Genomic DNA, 19,527 nt, shown 5'->3' with positions numbered 1-19,527 from the left:
CATAACTAAGATCAGTTCCAACATATATATATATATATATTATATCTATACATATCATTTTCTTTTACTCTTTCAATTTGTTTTCTATCTCCAAATATTTACATACCACAATAAATATAAACTTTAGTACATGATTTACATATTAATAGAATATTTTTTATATAAAATTTTGTCTCTAAGAGTATGGAATGATTTACTACATTAATGAGAATTTGTTCTTATTTTAATGCTTTGCATGTTTATAAAATAAATAATAAAGCAATGGAATGGTCAATTTGGAATGTGAAAAAAATCTCTTTTGAAAATTGCAAAAAAATAAACAATCATACAATTTTACTTTATCTCTTTTAATATTTCGCCTTCTTATCTTCTTTAAAGAATAAAGAAATATATATGTAGAGAGACAAGGAATAATACTGCAGAGAAAAGCAGAGACAGCTTTTGAAGTTATACATAGAAGAACATAGGTATAATATGAACCTACCAAGGGGAGACAATTTAAAATATTTCTTTCATAATACAGATTAACTCCCCTTGATAACAAAATTATAAAATCGCTCCTATATTGTCATTATTTTCTTTCTCTACTCCTGTATGCTACATTATATAAAAGTTATTTTACATATCAGATGATCCTTCTCCATAATAACTAATTATATCAATTGTGTTTTTATATATTTTAACAGGACCTAAAGAAAAATCATTTTCTTTCATATTTCTTTAAATGTTTTTTTATTGGTTGCCATGCAACAACAACAAATATTACATGCACATTTTGTTCTTACGAGCACACACATTTATATCACATGCTGAAACAGAAAATAATACAAAACAACAGAAAATGGAAATGTTGTGAAAAATGGTTGTTAAATAACAATATGATTGTTTCCAAAATGTTGTCACCATCAATTGGATATCAATGAATTAAGTTGTTTTTCATTGTCTTGAATAGAAGCAGTAAAAATTTGAAATAATGACTGGTACAAAATCAATGTTATATGTAAGTCTAGGGAATCTAAGTTCTTGATTAGAACAAAGTACAAAAATGTACATTGTACTTTAAATTGCAATGGAACAATTCTGTTTGTCATTTGATACTTAAAAACATTCATAACAATCTTTCAATACAAAAACTTAACTTTACTAATTACAAAATATACAAAATTTGTAGAAAATATTTAGATATTCTAGTAACTAAGTGAATTAACTTGATCTATGTTACATATAGGACTATGAGTTATAACAATAAATGCAGATACAAATGAAAAAAATAATGAGTAAAAATGAAATAATCCAGTTTTCATCAACATTGTCACATGTAAATAAACTGTTCATTGCAAACATTCAACAATAAATCCTTAAGATCTGCATATTTTTTGCATCACATGCGGGAAAAGAATGATGAAAAACAAATGATAGAAATGCAGTTGTTATACAAATTGTAGATACCTGTCTATGTTAATTGTTCATAAAGAGTTACTGCCCTTTGATGAATTAGCAGTTCAGTCACAACGCTATATATAAACTGTCACCTTTATGCAAATGGTAAATACTTCAAATATTAGACAGAAATTTAGTAAGGCAATATTTCAAATGGAATAAGTGATTTTGTAAAAGATTAGAAACATTCATAAAATGAAACCCATAATGTTAAAAAGTTTTCTATTAATCAGTTTATTTACATTTGCACTGACTTTGGAACTGCTAATCATTTCAAGGCATATTCACTGAAGCATTCTGGGATATATGTAATAACATGATATAACAGTTATAAAAGAATACCTTGTGTCTCAACAGTTGCAGAACATATGATTTCTCCAGCAGCGTTTTCTGCACGGCAAGAGTAAACAATGTCAGAGTCCTCTAATGAAACATCATGAATTTCCAACACGGCATGATCGCCTTCTTGTCTAATATGATATTTGGCACTTTCCTCAATAACAGCGTCATTGGCCAACCATGTGACTTTAGGTGTTGGTTTACCATGAACATTACATTCAAGAACAGCAGTGTCTAAATACTGGGCACTGACATCCTTCAATGTATCGGTGAATTTTGGTGCCTCTAATTGGATGAGAACTTCAGCACTACTAGTGGCGACACCTTTGTCATTGATTGCTTTAATGGTATATTCTCCTTCATCTTCGGGAATTGTGTCTAAAATTGTTAGTTTGGCAGTTTCCTCGTTGACATCATAGCTACAAGAAATCAATATGATAAATTACTATGCTTTACCAAACATTTTGTATTGCTTTGTAAAGATAATTTTTACAGAGTTTCAAAATGGGAAAAAAATCATATGAAATTACCAAATTAATCAATAAATCTATTTTTGATCATGAAGCATATTTCTCTGAATTCACAATGATGTATATCATATAATAGATATAAGAAGATGTGGTATGAGTGCCAATGAGACAACTCTCCATTCAAGTCACAGTTTGTAAAAGTAAACCATTATAAGTCAAAGTATGGTCTTAAACAAGGAGTCTTTGCTCAATACGAACAGCACACTATAAAGAGCCTAAAAAATTACTTGTGTAAAACCATTCAAACAGGAAAACCAACATTCTAATCTATATAAAAAACAAGAAACGAGAAACACCTATGAACCATATCAACAAGTTTACTTATCATATGTATCCAGAAATTATTGATCTAAATAACTCACATAAATCTGTCTCCTATGATTTCTTCTCCATCTTTAAGCCAGGATACTCTTGGTTTGGGATGTCCTCTGATTTGACATTCAAGGACAATGGGTGCTCCAACCTCAATCTCTTTGTCATCAATTCTGGAGATGAATGTTGGTGCTTCACCTACAAATATAAGGCAATGTCAACTTAATTAGATAATCAGATTGCTGTTTTACTTTTAAATATGAACTGTTACAATATTCTATAAAGCTGATAGATATAAGTTTAAGCAATGATGACAATCTAAAAAATTCTGCAATTTTTTTTCATAAAAAATCAAAGTCATGTAAGATGAATGAATTTTGTTTTCAATGCGGTTTATGTTTCTTCAAATTAAAACATATATACAACCTTCACCCAAACCTCAACAAAACAAAAATGAAAATAAAAACAAAAATAATGGTGAGAATAAAAAAATATTACATTCCAATCACTATATAATGGATTAAACCACTAAACCGTCCCTATATATATTATTCTATACTGGTATACTGGACTATTTATCCCATGACCAGTATTTTATTACATAATAGTAAAAATGTAAATTAAATTACAGTACTGTCAGAATTTTGATCATTTTCCTCTTGAAAACACACTTCTGTAAATAAATTGCATATTCTTGCATTTTTTGTGTATTGAAATTGTAACGCTCAGTGTATTCACAAACTTGAAGACCCAGACAGTTTGTTTAGCTCACCTATTATCTATGGAAATTTTTAACAAGATCTGTAATTATACATTTTTTGGTGATGTAGTTTGGTGAATGTAAAATTATCTACTTTGGAAAAGTTATTTAAATAGGCATTATCAATATTTTTATTTATAGTGGTGAAGTGGTCAAATAGATTGTTTTTTTTTCATCAGATGCAGGTGAGCTATAAACCAAACAATTCCCCACATATTTATAATAAAATCCCTGACAACAATCACTGTGTGCATACCAGACTGAAATGTGAATACCAGACTGAAATGTGAATACCAGTGTATTCTGTGAAAATAATTTTTACCTTTCCTTGAAGTTCCCATGTTTCTAAATAGGCAAAGAATTATTAAATGTTAACAGTTATAATGTAGTTTTGTTAAGACAAACAGACAGACTTTTATACAGTTACCACAACAACTGCTGCTAATATCTCCATTACAATACAAACTTTACCTTACACAATTAAGTGTACAATCTCCTCTCCACAAAAAACATCAGATTCCAAAATCAAGATTGTTTGTCGTATTATTTCTGTCATCAAAGTTTGTTCTTATTTTACTGCATGAATTATCCCGTTTTACTGCATATAATATTTTTATGATAAAAATTCTCATAACAGTTTATTTTTCAGATTAAATTTTCTATAATTTATAGTATCTTACCAATTGGATTAACAAAGAGCTGTCCGACACTGGATGTTGTTCCAGCTTCATTGGTGGCCTTGACAGTGTATTCTGCATCATCATCAGGCATCACATCTTTCAAAATCAGAGAAGCAAAGTTACCTCTGACCTCGACCTTGTAATGATCACCTGACTCAATTAGTTTACCATCTTTGTACCTGGACAATGGGAACAGAACAATTAAATATTTAGAAGCAAACAGTACAAAATTTTCAACAAATATTGTATATGATACATATTCTAAGCAAGTATAAAATATTCATTCAAATCTTCTTAAAATAGTAAAAGTTTAAATGACTCTATTTGTTAAAATAAATTTCATGAATGAATCTAGCAAAATAAAATTCTGGTACAACCCCTTACCATGAGATTTCTGGGAATGGAGATCCTGCCAGTTGTACAATGAAGGTCACTGTGTCACCTTCTGTCACTTCCTGGTCTGATAAATCTCTGAGGAATTGTGGGATAACAATCTCCTCAGAAACATCAGCTGTAAATGTCTCTGTCACCTTTGAAATAAATAAGCATATAGTTTTCTTAAATACCAGAAAACACTCTTCTCAATATACATTTAAAATAACTTGTTTTTAAACCTCGTATCATCATACTAAATCCTGCTTTTGAAGCAGTTTTAACAGTGCATTGAGTGTGGATTTACAAAATGCTTATGACAATTGAATGCAGTGAGGGAAAATTTGGAAAATCTATCATCTATACATTATGATAATAGGGCCAATGTAAAAGTCAGGATAAAATCTAAATCCTATGGAATTGAATAAATATTGGAAAAAGGGGAATGTAAGGGAATAAAATAATCAATTCCAATCATGCATTTATCATATGTCTCAACCAATCACCATCGTGCAAGTTAAGGTTAGGTCTCTTGATGCACCTTTTTGTATCTTTGACGAGCAGTAGATAATCTATGCTTCATCTCCCACCTCCATCAGATGAGTGTTGCCCAAGCCATATATAGATTTAGATGAGAATATATTTATGAGCATGAATGTTATATAGATATATAGTCATGATGAGTATAGTCATATGACAAGTCTACAATGTTTCTCTTGATTAGTATTCATATGTTTGGGAGTAGGAACTTTTATACAGTGAAACTTATATAAATCAGACTTGGCATCAACAGGAATCCTTTCTAAAATGAACTCTTCATGTGTAACAGCACTTTTAACAAATAATTAACCTGTATTAAAAAAACTCATTGATTTAATTCAAAACAAATATTTAACTCTGAAAGCATTTTGTTCAGATAGGTTTCACTGAATAGATCTTTTCCAAAATATTATTTTACTATACTTTCTTCTGATTAAGATATTTTTTTCCATTTGTTTAAATAATTGAATGACTATATTTGTTGTTTGTTACGTAAAGGATCTTTATATATACATGGATCTGACCTAAAATGAGCTATATCTAATACAAAATAAAAATCATGTTTATTTCATGGGAGGTCTATTTAGCATAGATATGTACATTTATGCTCTATAACGGGTATTCACATGCTTTATTAGCGACACCAAGGTCCTACTCTTCATATCACTATCTATATAATTTTGTACGACATCCATGCTACTTGCTGGCCCAATTTCTACCCTTATATCCTTATAACATCCATGCTCCTCGATGAACCTTATTGACCCCTGACCTTTACCCTTTGTCTGTATTATTGTACCTGTGATATATCAATTGATTCTTCAATATCTTGGTCCTCAATCACAGCTCTCATGACGACCTTCTCCACAGCGACATCTTCACCTGTTGGTCCATCTGGTTGATCGTCTACAGAGAAACTAGCATCCTGGGAGGAGTTGAATGAGTCTTCCTCAGGGACCGTCTCAAGATAATCAATAGTGTGTGTTATAAATCCAATGTTTTCAGGTTGTTCTTGATCTTCGTAGATAATCATTTCATCTGCCTCATAATCTTCTTGCTCTTCAGTAATATCTTGTTTCCTTTCCTCAGATATATCTTCCTCTTCGATATCAACAGGATATTCTTCTTCCCTAACAATCCTTTCAGGGGCAGTAATCTCTTTTTCTTGAATTCTTCCCCTGTATTGCTCATTGGATGGTAAAGTAGGTTGTTCTATAACATCAGGTCTCCATGTTTTAGATATTTGTCCTCCAGTGATATCCACAGGTTGTTCTTCATGAAGAGGTTTGACAGGAGCAGTTATCTCCCCTTCCTCTGTCTGACCTAGGAATTTTACATCAGAAGGAGTTGGTTTTTCTGGAATGTCAATTTGTTCAGTGATGTCCTTTGTTAAGAATTCAGGTTGTTCTTCGAGAGGTAAGGTAATCTCTTCCTCAACTTGCTGTTGAACTTGTTTACCCTTTTCTGCTTCACTGAGAACAAACTCAAATTCCTTACTTGGTTTTTTAGCGTCGTCTGGGATTGGGATATCTTCAAGGATAACCCTTTCAGGAGCTTTAGATTTAATCTCCTGTGAAGAAATATCTTTTTTCTTCTGGTCCTTTTCCTTGGGAACAATGTCAGGCATTAATACTTCAAATCCTTTTTCTTCAATTTCTTCCTCAGATGTGGCAGAAGAAACAGATATATCCTCCTCAATATCTTCTTCTGACACTTCATCACTTGAAATAGATATGTCTTCATCAGTTTTCTGTTTAATTGGTCTATCAATCAGTCCAGGTTTCTCCTCGTCAAATGAACTTGTAGATCCACCAGAGTATGGTTTGACATCCTTATCGTCATCAGAGGCAGTTTTGGGAAGGTCTAGAGAAGGAATTTCTTCTTTTGATATGATAGTGAATTCTTCTTCTGTTGGTTTTTCGGGAATAAGATCGTCTGATACCATGACATAACCTTCTTGTTGTTCTGGTATATTGTCCTCAGGAAACAACCTCTCAGCCTCAATATCTTTTGGCTGAGTAGGTGTAGGTTCCTCTATAGACATGTCAGCTGACACAGTATAATCCTCTTCAAAAGAAGCCTCATAACTGACATCCTCCGGAATAGACCTTGTAGATGACTCTTCCTCCTCTGTCTCAGGTTGTATTATAACCTCCTCCTTTAAAAGAGTTTGTGAAAGCTGATCAGGATAAGGTGAGGACATGAGGGTCCATGTGTAACTATGTGTAGGCGTGCGGTCAACAGGTGAGAAGGCAAGCTGTGCAGGAAGCAAAAAAAGACAGGGTTAACAAGCGAGCATGCTCACAACAACAAACATGCTAATTCACTCGTTTTAAACTTAAATGGTATAGAGAAAATATAAGACGCTTGTGTCTGTTCCCTAAAATAATTGGCCTGTTTGATTGTTTATTGAATTTTTTAATTGGTCTAATAAAACTGTAAAAAAATAATTGTAAACTACAGATGGTTCATGTATTTTAGTCATTTTTGATATTCCCATATAATTCCTAATTGGCTGTTTTCTTATCTTATCTTTTACCATTATATCTGATTCATAACTTGCCAATTAAGGTCATTGATTTTATCTTGCCTACTCTTCCCCCCTCCCCCTCCCCCTCCCCTATTCAAATGCGTATAATGGAATAACTTGTATTTGAGAACTCATGTGGCACCACAATCATCAAAGATCATTTGAATTTGACAATAATTGTTAAAATTGCTATAAGAAAATATTCACATATGGAAGAATGTTTTCACATAAACTTCAAGCAAATTAGTATATGCCTCTAACCAATTTCCTTATATATAACTAAGGCTAAAGAAATTAATCAGAAGGCTTATTTATAGCCATCAAAATGAAACAGGAAAGTGTTTTTTTTCTTTTTTCAACCATGAGTAATTTTTTTTAACTTATCTAGAACTGATTTGAATAATATACACCATGTATACCCATATGAGTAAATTACTGCATCTACTAAATATTCCTTATGATGATGGTGTTGCCATATATTGTTATCATTGTGAAGGACTTTTATTTGAAAATATAAATTTTCTTCAGACAATAGTTGTTTCCTTTTATATATATCAGACTAGTGGTCTCAAAAATGTCTACTCCCTTATATACAAAGTGACCTTTATTCACTTTTAATAATAGAAAACTGATACATTACAAATAACAGCCCTTTCACAATAAATTTTATACTAGATAATCAGCGACAATCTGTAATTTATGTGGTAAAGAAAGAAACAAACCATGTGATCAAACAGTTATCTCCCTTTCATTATTAAAAAGTCAGCAATGAACTTTTTCTACTGCTGCTTATTTTTAAATCTAAAGACAAAATATGATCATAATATGACAAATATTCAAGAATATTTCTAGGGAATTATAATGAGTAACCTTTCACCACAGTTCAACAGTTGTCACTTGAAGATATAGCTTAAGGTACAACAAATGGAAGTTTTTAACGACCTTGACTGGCTATACAGCCCTTGCACGGTCAGTGCTTAAGGTAGATAGGGTGTCTTCCTCAATGTTGGATTTTGAAATACTAGAAAACAAGGTCTAGATCTTTGATGAAATGTGCAAATTTTTATAGTAGTAGGTAATTCATGTGTAAGAATTTTCATTATAATATAGAAAATGCCATGTTTGATCATATTTATGATTGTATTTTACAAAAATAAGAATTCTTTTCTTTGATTCATTTTTTTCCAACTTTGTAAAATAAGGGGAGGCAACTCAAATGCAAGGGCAGATAATCCAGATAGTGTTACTTTTACAATAAAATGTGTTAGGAATTTACCCATTTTTACATGTAGAAAGAAAACGAGTCCGGTGACCCCATTTTTTCTTTTTCTTATCTGAAAGCATAACATTGAAGCTATCTTCTCATATTTTATCTCAAAATTCTATGGTGTGGTTTGCGTTTTATGGCGGAAAAATGGGTTTTCAATGCATAATCTATACAAAATCTTGACAATTTTGAACAACCTGTAGCGTGAAAATAAGTCCGGTGACCCATTCTTTTTATTAATGTTTTTAAACAAGCAGGATATGAACTACATTTTGGCAAATTATTAAAAGATTCTATGGATTATAATTTAGACACCCCATCTACCTTAAGTCAAAATGAGGTTCAAATTAGTTTGGGTCTATAGTCCAGGACCTTTCTTTAATTTTCTGGGAGAGAATAAATTTTATGACCTCCCATTCTTTACATTGATATTAACTTGAAAATGCAAATGGTCCTGAACCTTTCAAATTTTAAAGCTAATTTGAACCAATGAGACAAGAACAGAACAGATGTTTTACACAGTTTTAACCCTCATTTTACTAAAGTTAAATATATTAAAATAAACTTGTTTGTGAGTATGAAAATTGTTAAGTCATTTTCATCAAGCCCCTGCGATTCAATTTTAATATTTGAGGATAAGTAAAATGAGAGAAGAGTACAGTATAGTTGAACTTTTGTCCACAAACTTAGCATCACCAGTTTTAGAATTCATTCTTTCTCAAAGGAAATCAGTATTACTTTCATTTTAATTGTAAATGATTTTTGAAAAAAAAATGTATACATATATGAAGATTTGTTAAACTTGTGATGCTTTATTTGTGTCATTCTTCATTTCAAGAGAGAACAACATTCCCAATTCACCTTTTCAGAATATAAAGCATTCTGGGTAATTTTTTCCACCCCGTACAGCAAAACCTGTTTGCCATTAACGTCCTCAACAATGGAAATATACCAGATGATGTGATATTATTTCTACTCTGGAGTACAAACAATCAAAATACTAAAAGTTCTTTAGATTCTGAAATTGTGAATTGGTAACCAAGAAAAAGAGTTCTTGATCAAAAGTTTAATGAATAACAAATGTTAGCTCAACAACAGCAAAGCTTTGCCATTTGATATATAGAAAATAACGTATAAAAATCAATGAAGCGTTTAAAAAAATTAATAAATTACAAAATAAAAAATCTTGAAATATTAATTGTATTAAGGAGCTTGTATTACTCAGGCCAAATGTGTGCATTTGACAGTAACTTAGCACACAACTTTACATTTTGAAAATGTTTTGCATTATATTTACAGAAGAAAAGACACTTGAATCTGATAAATGAAGTTTAATTTGAATTGACCATAGTTTCCGACAAGAAACTTTGTGCATGCCAAATTAACAACATGAGTAAGAAGTTTTTAATAGCATCAAAATAATCATTCCTAAAAAGTTTGAAATTACTGTGCAAATTTCATATAATGAACAAAAAAATCCTAAGACCCTCAAATACTATTTCTCACAAAAAGTGTATTATCAAAAAAGGTGCAAATTTTTGCCTGCTAAGTGTTTATATTTCTGGAATAAAAACTTACCGAAGTTCAATAAAGCATTTATATATAGGTTTAAAAGATTTATAAAGTTAAAATTTCACCCTTATTCCTCTCTCTCTCCATATTATAACCCATCTTACCTCAATATCTTCTTTTGGTTGTTCTTTTTCCTCTGATATTTGAACTGTGATCTCAGCCTCAGTTTCATCTTCTGGTTTGATTACAAATGAGGTCACTTCCTCTTTGTCTTCTTCTTCCTCAGGTTGTGGCGACTCAGCCTCAATAAGTTCTAAAACAAAATCTTTAAATTCAGTTTATTTTTCTTTAACTGAGCTTTAGAAAACATTAAATTTTTATCAGATTTTCCTTGAAAACCTCCCAATAGAGGGTTAATGTCCTGTTCAATTTACAAGTTTTTATTCAATCATACCACGCACATTCCTATTTCACCGAAAAAACAACATTTTTATTTTTGAAGATTACATTGTTGTTGGTGTTTACTGCTACTAGGCTATATTTCATGGTAGCCAGGTTTTTTATTGGTGGAGCTAGCTAGCTGGAGTAACTGGAGGAGTTTTGAAGGTGAATATAAAATATTTCAAAATGTGGCAAGCCTCAAAACTTTATGCCATAGAACAAAGAAAGAAAATGTTATCAATCAATGAAGTTCTCTCAGTTTCTAGAGATAAACTGTTTGTATGAGTGACTTACCATTAACTGTAAGTAAAGCTGTGGCTTCTGCTCGTCCAGCTTCATTAATGGCCTTCACTGTATACACACCACTGTCTTCTGGGAAAGCTTCAGAAAGTACCAGAGTACTCTCCCCTTCTTCACCAGGAATCACCTGATAGATATCATCAGTTTTGATTGGTGCATTGTTGACAAACCATTGGATCTCTGGAGCTGGTTGACCTTTGGCTTTGACTGTAAATTTGGTAGATTCACCTTCCTGAATCTTCATGTCTCCAATACTGACTACAAACTCTGGTGCAACCTGATCTTCTTCTGGTTGTTTCTGGTGAATAAAAGAAAAATAATTCATTCCAACGGAACCAACTGTGGGGTAAAAATCAATGAGACAGTAATCCAATAACAGAAACAAGGAAAAGATATCTATAAAGCATACGGTAAATTCATGAAATATTATCAAATTCAAAAAATATGTTTTAGTAAGTTCATTGAGTCATCTCTGATTAAGAACCATTTAGTTATTTTAACTTCAGTCTCTGATTTACATTTATGAACAAGACATATATCTTAATTCTAAATGACTTCTTTGTCCTTTATTGCTTACCTTTTGTAGAACATCTCTGTAATCCACTTGTTCAGCTTCCTGTATTGTAACTGTTGTTTCAACACCGGTAACATCTTCATCAAATTTCCTAATAAACAAAAACACATACAAATTAAACAAACATTCATTCTCTGGATTGAGATGATCAACATATATATTATACAGTAATTCTGCAGCAATAGTAAGATACAAGTTTATATCATGTTTCTGTAGTCATGTAGTGAAAACATTACCAATTAATTCAGAGTAAATAACAAACAATACACAGTGCCTATTTGCTTATATCATGTTGTTTTAAATCAACTTTGACAATAGTTGTACAAAGAGGTTTTAAACTTCAATAAGATAATAGTAAAGGAGTTGAAGAATGCATTAAAAAATATGAAAAACTGGTTAAATAAAAGACAATACCACGGATTCAAATAAAATTTAAATATATTCTCTTTCCATTCATATCAGTTAATTGGACTGACAGTATTCTTGAATCTTTAATTTAAGGAGGGTCGCGGGTATAAGATTTTCAGAAAAAAAAATTAAACATTAATTTTTCATTACAAATTTTATGTATAACCTTAAGTAGTTGTTACTTTGTCATATGGTACAAAAATCATTCCAAAAAATCAATTCGCGTTGGCCCCAGGTGACTTTTAAAATGTAGATATCATTGAAAAAGCTCCAAATTATCTCCCTTTGGTGCAAAAATGCCACTTTTTGGCATTAAAATTGAAATATCTTTCTTAACTCATCGGAAACCAATATTTTTTATTGTTTTTTTTTCAATTAAGCTGTACATAAACTAAATAGTTGTAAAATTTAAGCTATTTCTGTAATTTAGCTCTTTTTCTATTTCGATATTACCGCTATTTCTCCTATTAGTACAGCAGAAAAAAAGGACATTAACAAATATGTATGCTTCATTCGAAGGCATTTTGTGAGTGTAAATAAACAGTGACCCCATTTTTTTAATTTTGTTTCTCTAATAAGTATAAGATCAAGTTTATTTATAGAAAAATATAGACAAATTCTATATTAAATTAAAAAAAAATGATTTAGACCCGCGAGCCCATTTGATGATGTCATTGGAATAGCTGCAAAAGGTTATCTTTGCTACTGAATATGATAAAACTTTGCAATTTGATCAAGATCAGGCTGTAAGGAAACCTGCAGTTGTTAATTTCTTTGTCATTTGGTCTCTGGTGGTGACTTGTTTCATTGGCAATCATACCACATCTTCTTATTTTAATATTCAACATTATTTCTCAATAAATTAACATGCACCATGCTACACAATGACTATGGGTTAGTTACAATTATTACCTTGACTTGACACTTGTAGTTTTAAGAACTGTACGGAAATCCAACTGCTCATACGTATATTGCACACCAACTTTAGTTTTTCTAAACATGCAAGAGCAAGACAAACAATACATTAATGAAAAAAGAGTTATGCAGGAAAACTTGCAATAAACATTTTGTTCTGAACTATGGTGTCTTCAACTGTAATTTTTCTACTTGGTTTAAAATTTGAACACATGCTACAAATCAAAAAACAAAACATGCCTTTATTACATCTGCAATTAATTTTATTTTAAGGGATAACCATGCAATGAATGATTTTTTTTTTTTAAATATTTTGATTTAGATATTTCTTCATTCTAACCATACATTCGAAATTAGGTTCAAACACCTTGCAAATAAGGCCAAAAATTTCCAGATATTGTTCTTGATGAAAAATAATAAGAAAGACATTTTTGAAAACATTCCAGCATTCTTTATTTTGACAATGTCCCTACTTACACTTGAGATTTGAGAACATCCCTGAAGTCTAGTTGCTCAGCTTCTTGTTCTACAACTTCTACTTTCTTGATGACTTCTGGTTTTTGTGCTTCTTCTCCAGCATCCAATTCATCTTCTACAGGAAAAAACCCAACCAAAATTATAACTTAAGGTAAAATATCAATTCAGTTGTAATTTTGAGGAAAATCTTTTCAAAATATAAAAGCAACTGTTAAAACATGACAAATACCTTTAAAACTAGAAATTTGATATTTTCTATTTCCTAAAAAAGGTGACATTCATATGACATTTTCTTTGTACTTTATAATACAAATCTATCAAAAGAAACACCAACAGTACCATATGCTTATTGTACTTTTAACCTACCAGTGATGACCTTGAGAACAGCTGAACATTCAGCTTTTCCTGCCTCATTTTCAGCTTGTACTGAGTATTTCCCAGAATCCTCTGGGAATGCTTCAGGAAGTAGAAGAGTACTTTCACCTTCTTCACCAGGGATGACCTTGTAGATGTCATCAGATACAATGGTCTGGTCGTCATGGAACCAAGTAACAGTTGGTTCAGGTTTACCCTTGACCTTGGTAACAAATTTGACCTCGTCACCTTCAGGTATTTCCTGGTTTTTGATGGTCTTAACAAATTCCGGTGCTTCAAGCTTGTCAGCCTGTTTTATTAGAATAAAAGAATATCAGTTAAATGACTTGCTTTTATATTCTATATAGAATTAAAAATAAGATATGTTAATCTTATAAATATTTTTTTTAGCATTTCATGGTAAAAGCTTAAATTAGAAAAGGTAAATATAAAAGAAACTGTTTACACAGGGAAGGTAAATAAAGGTTGAATCTGGAAGATCTATGTTTATATTTATGAAAAAGAGACAAAATACTTGAAATCTGTAGATAAATCCATGTTTTTTTTTTTAATTTTTGCTCATAGAAATAAAACGCAGAAATGGCTGTACTAAAAGAGATCAGCCTTCTTTATGGTATGGGTTTTCTCATTGTTGAATGTTGCATGGTTGCCTATAATTTTTTTCTTCTTCTTCATTTGAACTTTGGTGGATAGTTGTTTCATTTGCAATCATACCATATTTCATTTATCATGTTAGATAAATCTGAACTATAATAGCAGAAATCATCCAAAAAGGCAGAAGATTATCTCCCCTGAATTACCTTCTTGAGAATGTCTCTGAAATCTTTCTGTTCTGCCTGTTGTTCTTCTGTTACATCTTCTCCTGTAACATCTTCAGCAAATTTCCTAAAGTACAAATTTATAAAGTAAACAAAATATCCATATATCATTTAAATGATACATTTTAATCTGGACACAGAATAATTCAAAAATTGAAAGGTCAATACTTTAACATTTTTGTAGATGAGTTAGAACTTTTACAGTACAATGATTTATAAATTTTGAAACAAATGCTTATATAATGAAAATTTGAAGAAGTCAAACAATTATCCATATTTCAATGTAAACAATTTTTTTTTTAATATTTACTGACTTTTCAATAAACATGAAAAGTGGGCAAAGGCAAACAAGATTTAAAGAGGAAAGAGTGTGTGTCCTTTAGGTTTTTCAAAGCATCTAGGAAATGGTTTGGTCCTTTATTTTCTGGAAAGAACATTCAGTTTCTAGGTTATGGCTCTTTGTTTTCACATCTGGATAGTAACAAACTGGCCTTTGACCATCGTAAATTTCATTCTACCATGCTAACAGTCTTCCATGCAATATTCTTTGGAAGGAAATGATTTCAACAGAAGTAACTTAAAACTTACTTAGATTTGACTGTAGACTTTTGTAACAAGCTACGGAAGTCAACCTGCTCTGCTTTGATTTTGACACCAACTTTAGTTTTCCTGCAGACACACAACATTTAAACATGCAATCAACTCATTCTAATGATTCTAGTTAATAGCAGTAGAAACATCTTTGCCTCATTGAAATCATGCTTTTATTATTAATTTAATTCAATTTCATGCCACGTTTTAATACTTTAATTTCTTTTAACTTCTAAACAAAACAGTTAAGTACTTTGACCTCATGCTTTTGTGTAAAATAAAAGACTTAATAATAACATCATTCAAATAAACTAATAAGTTAGCTCATGCTACAAAACTTAATTATTTTAATCAGCCCTAAAAAAGAACAACCAATTTCCATAAAATGTAACAAGAAACAATGCACTACAATAAAGCTATAACAAATTCAATGCTTTTAGTAATATATCAGTCTGACAACATATCTTTTCCCAGTGAATAAAAGTTAAATGAGATCAGTGACAAGACTTACACTTGAGTCTGTAGTTTTTCTCTGAAGTCTGTTTGTTCTGGACCAGATGGTTCTGTAAAAGATAAACAATGCAATTGGTTGTCTTCTGAAATAGCAACTGATTGCTAATTAAAGCAGAAAAATTGTTACGGCTTGTTTGCCAAGAGTTCACTGATTTCTGCAGAAGGGTCATATCACTTCACTATTACCAACATATCAAGCTCCTATGTCAAGTTTCAGCTAAGAAGTTTGTTTCCCCTTTTTCCCACTTACAATACTAAAATCAAGAAATACAAAGACAATCTGATTATACAAAAGTCATTATTGACAGTTTTGGACTAACACATAATCAAATTAGATTAAATAACAAACTGTTGATATACCAAGTTAGATCTGCTGTACTAATCATATAACCAGTTACAAACATGTGTATACAGTAGATCTAGCTAGTTCGACAACCAATTAAATTAGACTTACTTTTGACTAGCAGTGACACAGAGACACTAGCCTCTCCATAGTCATTTTGACTGGTCACTTTGTAAGTTCCTGCATCTTCAGGCATAACATCGGTCAGCTGGATAGTGGTGTGGTACAAGTGGTCATCTTGTTTTGTCTCTATCTGGATTTTCTTGTCACTGGACAATGGAATATCATTCCTGGTCCAGTGGATCTGATTTAAATAAGTCAGTTAATTAAATATACACAATATTTAATTCATAAATTGCAAGTGAAATCACAACGATAAAAAAACCCACAAGTTTCAAATAATTTTTGTCGTTTGTTGCTGTGTTACATATTTATCTTTCATTCATTGTTTTGTACATAAAATTTCAGGACTTTTTTTAGCTGGCTATCATTATAGGCTTTGTTGATAGTTGAAGGCCGAACAGTGACCTATAGTTGTTAATTTTTATGTTTTGTTTGTTTCTGGAGAAGAGTTGTCTCATTGGCAATCATACCACATCTTTTTATATAGACAACTACATGGTAAATCATATGTAAACTATGTATAATTTACCTGTGGTCCTGGGTTGGCTACAATCTTGGCTTCAAACATTACAGTTTGTCCAACATCAACCGTCTGGAATTTAGGTTTCTGTATAAAAGATGGAGCCAACCACTCAGGTTCTTCTACTGTCTCTTCTGGGGCTACAAATAAATATATATTTAGTTAATAACATCAAGGGACATATATATATACTTGTGGTCATTTTAAGGTTTATGTACCCTTCTGTAGCCATTTTTGTACGAATTTTTCAAACCTCAATTGTATCAAAACTAAAGATATAATAAATAATATAGATAGGCCATTTAGTACATGTTCCAAGGGGAAACTTGATGCAAAGCATTATTTTTTACTGTTTCATTGCTTTTGATAGAAAAAGAGGACTTTGTGGCAAATAAATCAAGATTTTTATAGAAAATCCACAGCCTTTAATACAGAGATTTTTGTTATAAAATTTGAAACATAAATTACTCACTTGATTTTCTATGATGTGCTAGTGTTTATTTTTTACAAAAAGTTCTAAGTAACCTGTAAATTCCAAAACACCTCGTGCTGAGTCACTAAAGTCGAGGGCACCCTAAAAGGTGTACTTGATTTTTGCCATATTTATACTTGTCTTAACCAATAACTACATTTATAAACTTGTTTTAAGGAAATCAATGCTAGCACTGCATGCAATAATCCTATATCTATCAGTCATCAAATTGCCAAATATGAGAGCACAAGGATAAAGGCTGTGGATTTTCTATAAAAATCTTGATTTATTTGCCACAAAGTCCTCTTTTTCTATTAAATGCAATGGAACAGTAAAAAATAATGCTTTGCATCAAGTTTCCCCTTGGAATATGTACTAAATGGCCTATCTCTGTTATTCATTATATCTGTAGTTTTGATACAATGGAAGTTTGAAAAGTTCGTACAAAAATGGCTACAGAAGGGTACATAAACCTTAACATTAAAATCTTCACTTCATTCAAGGTAAAAACATGACTCATGATATCTCAAACCATACAATATTATCATGGAATGTCTTTGTATAGGTTGTTAAAATAATAATAGTAAATTATGTTGTATTTGTGGGATACTAATTAATAATCATTAAAATAAATGGAGTATTTTGGAGACTTATGTTTAACAATAATCTTTATTTGGTGTTTTTTTCAGATTTAATTTTTTTTTCCAGATAAATTTGAAGGACAGAAATGGAGTTGAAATGTTGTTTACCTAAGACAGATAAATCACAAGTTGTCATAGCTGTTCCGACATCGTTTTTAGCCACAACTTTGTACTGTCCTGCATCTTCAGGGTAAACATCAGCGATGATTAGTGTGCATTCATCTCCTTCATAGAATACTTTGAATTCCTCTGATGGGAAAATCATCTCCTCTCCCTTGTACCATGTGACTGTTGGGCGTGGCAGGCCTGTGACTTTACAAACCAATTGTGCTTGGCCTCCATCTTGTGCAGATATGTCTTGCAAATACTGGATTATTTCAGGGGATTTAGTTATCTCTTTTTCTTCGACAGCTAAAAGTAGAAATCAGTTTAACTTATCATGTGCCTGGCATTGTTTTTATTTCTTTCTTTCAATGTACTTCTGATGATTTATTTGTGTAGGTATGAAGTATTGAATATTCACCAACATCAAATCTTGTTAGAAAACACAATAAAATGATTTTTATAAACTTAAGTGTTTCCATTTTTTGTCTTTGAGGACCTATATGTGTAATTCTGTATGCAGTTTTTTTTTATCTTGTCACTCAATGTGTGGTAATAATAAATTACATGGAATCTTATTTTATTACATTGTCTTGTAATATAATACCCCTTTAATTATAATATTTACACAACAGAGGCAGGCACATATTCAAAATCTTAAATGTGAGGCTTGAGGTAAAGTGGTAGAATCTGCTTCTTATTGATTTATTGACAAAATCTGAGATACTGTGAAAATGTTTTGGTGGGAAATCACACGGAACTTTTTTAGATCCAGAATATTCAAAACTTACTGATAGTCACTGGTGATTCTGGTTTCTCTTCAATAGTTGAGATTTCTTCTTCTATTTCTTCAGAGGAAACAGACAGTGATCTTCTCTTTTCTTCATCTGAAATTATCTCTTTCTCTTCTTCTGGAAAATATCAAAATATTTATTTATATGAAGGTTTATTGTAACTTTTTAACAATTACAATCCTTTTCTCATGTTTACACTTCATGCAAAAATAAAAAAAGTTAAAGGATTAGGGGCATTAAGGCCTAGTTTTGGCCAGAGAAAATAAAATGTTTGATAACTATTTTAAATTGGCACATAATGTTTAGAAATGCATAGGGTCAAGAAATATAAATGAAAAACATAAAGATTTTTATCTGATGACGTCACAATTACGTCATAATGTATACTATTTTCACAAAAACGATGAAAAATATAAAATTTATGCAGTTTTTTATCTTTATTTCCGTTGTGGAAACATCCTGCGCAGCCGAGAAACAACAAAATAATTTAACAGAAGCTTTATTATAACTATTGGCATAATCTCTACAAATATAAAGTTGGTTCTTGGGTGCGCACATACTTTTTCAATCTAAAATATACTTCAAATTTGATGAAAAAACAACAAAAATCACGAAATTTAACAAAATATGCAATTTTAGTCATGATTTGTTGTCATGGGATCTTGTTCGATGTCAAATTTGTTTTGTTTTTCATAATTCTTTATACCTTAGTCAAGTTTTCAGTAAATTAAGAATATGTATGATAACTTTTAAATTTGCAGTGATTTTTGGGCCAAATAAGGGCCTTACTGCCCCTACTCCTTTCACAAAATTTTGTAATTTGTTTTAAGCAAAAATG

At 31.0% G+C, this 19,527-nt stretch overlaps 1 protein-coding gene across 11 annotated transcripts in view; it reads right to left on the bottom strand.

Annotated features, from left to right (window-relative positions):
- LOC139503691 (titin-like) overlaps positions 1-19,527 on the bottom strand; it is a 284,829-nt gene that overhangs the window by 99,215 nt on the left and 166,087 nt on the right. For 7 of the 11 annotated variants that reach the window (XM_071293518.1, XM_071293519.1, XM_071293520.1 and 4 more), the window contains 18 exons: positions 18,687-18,806; positions 17,902-18,204; positions 16,690-16,820; positions 16,149-16,341; positions 15,693-15,744; positions 15,179-15,259; positions 14,573-14,657; positions 13,764-14,061; positions 13,398-13,512; positions 12,918-12,998; positions 11,601-11,688; positions 11,018-11,321; positions 10,447-10,595; positions 5,773-7,230; positions 4,446-4,591; positions 4,062-4,240; positions 2,672-2,819; positions 1,783-2,198 (listed from right to left, as the gene is read on the bottom strand). In XM_071293518.1, coding sequence (XP_071149619.1) covers positions 1,783-2,198; positions 2,672-2,819; positions 4,062-4,240; positions 4,446-4,591; positions 5,773-7,230; positions 10,447-10,595; positions 11,018-11,321; positions 11,601-11,688; positions 12,918-12,998; positions 13,398-13,512; positions 13,764-14,061; positions 14,573-14,657; positions 15,179-15,259; positions 15,693-15,744; positions 16,149-16,341; positions 16,690-16,820; positions 17,902-18,204; positions 18,687-18,806 — 4,347 coding nt within the window. The remainder of the gene's footprint in view (positions 1-1,782; positions 2,199-2,671; positions 2,820-4,061; positions 4,241-4,445; positions 4,592-5,772; positions 7,231-10,446; positions 10,596-11,017; positions 11,322-11,600; positions 11,689-12,917; positions 12,999-13,397; positions 13,513-13,763; positions 14,062-14,572; positions 14,658-15,178; positions 15,260-15,692; positions 15,745-16,148; positions 16,342-16,689; positions 16,821-17,901; positions 18,205-18,686; positions 18,807-19,527) is intronic. The other 4 variants (XM_071293521.1, XM_071293524.1, XM_071293522.1 and 1 more) reach the window with 4 other exon arrangements.

The sequence above is a fragment of the Mytilus edulis genome, chromosome 14, assembly GCF_963676685.1.
Source record: "Mytilus edulis chromosome 14, xbMytEdul2.2, whole genome shotgun sequence".
Taxonomy (NCBI): Eukaryota; Metazoa; Mollusca; class Bivalvia; order Mytilida; family Mytilidae; genus Mytilus; species Mytilus edulis.
Note: the sequence above shows the minus strand (reverse complement) of the source record. Positions and strands in the feature narration are given on the sequence as shown.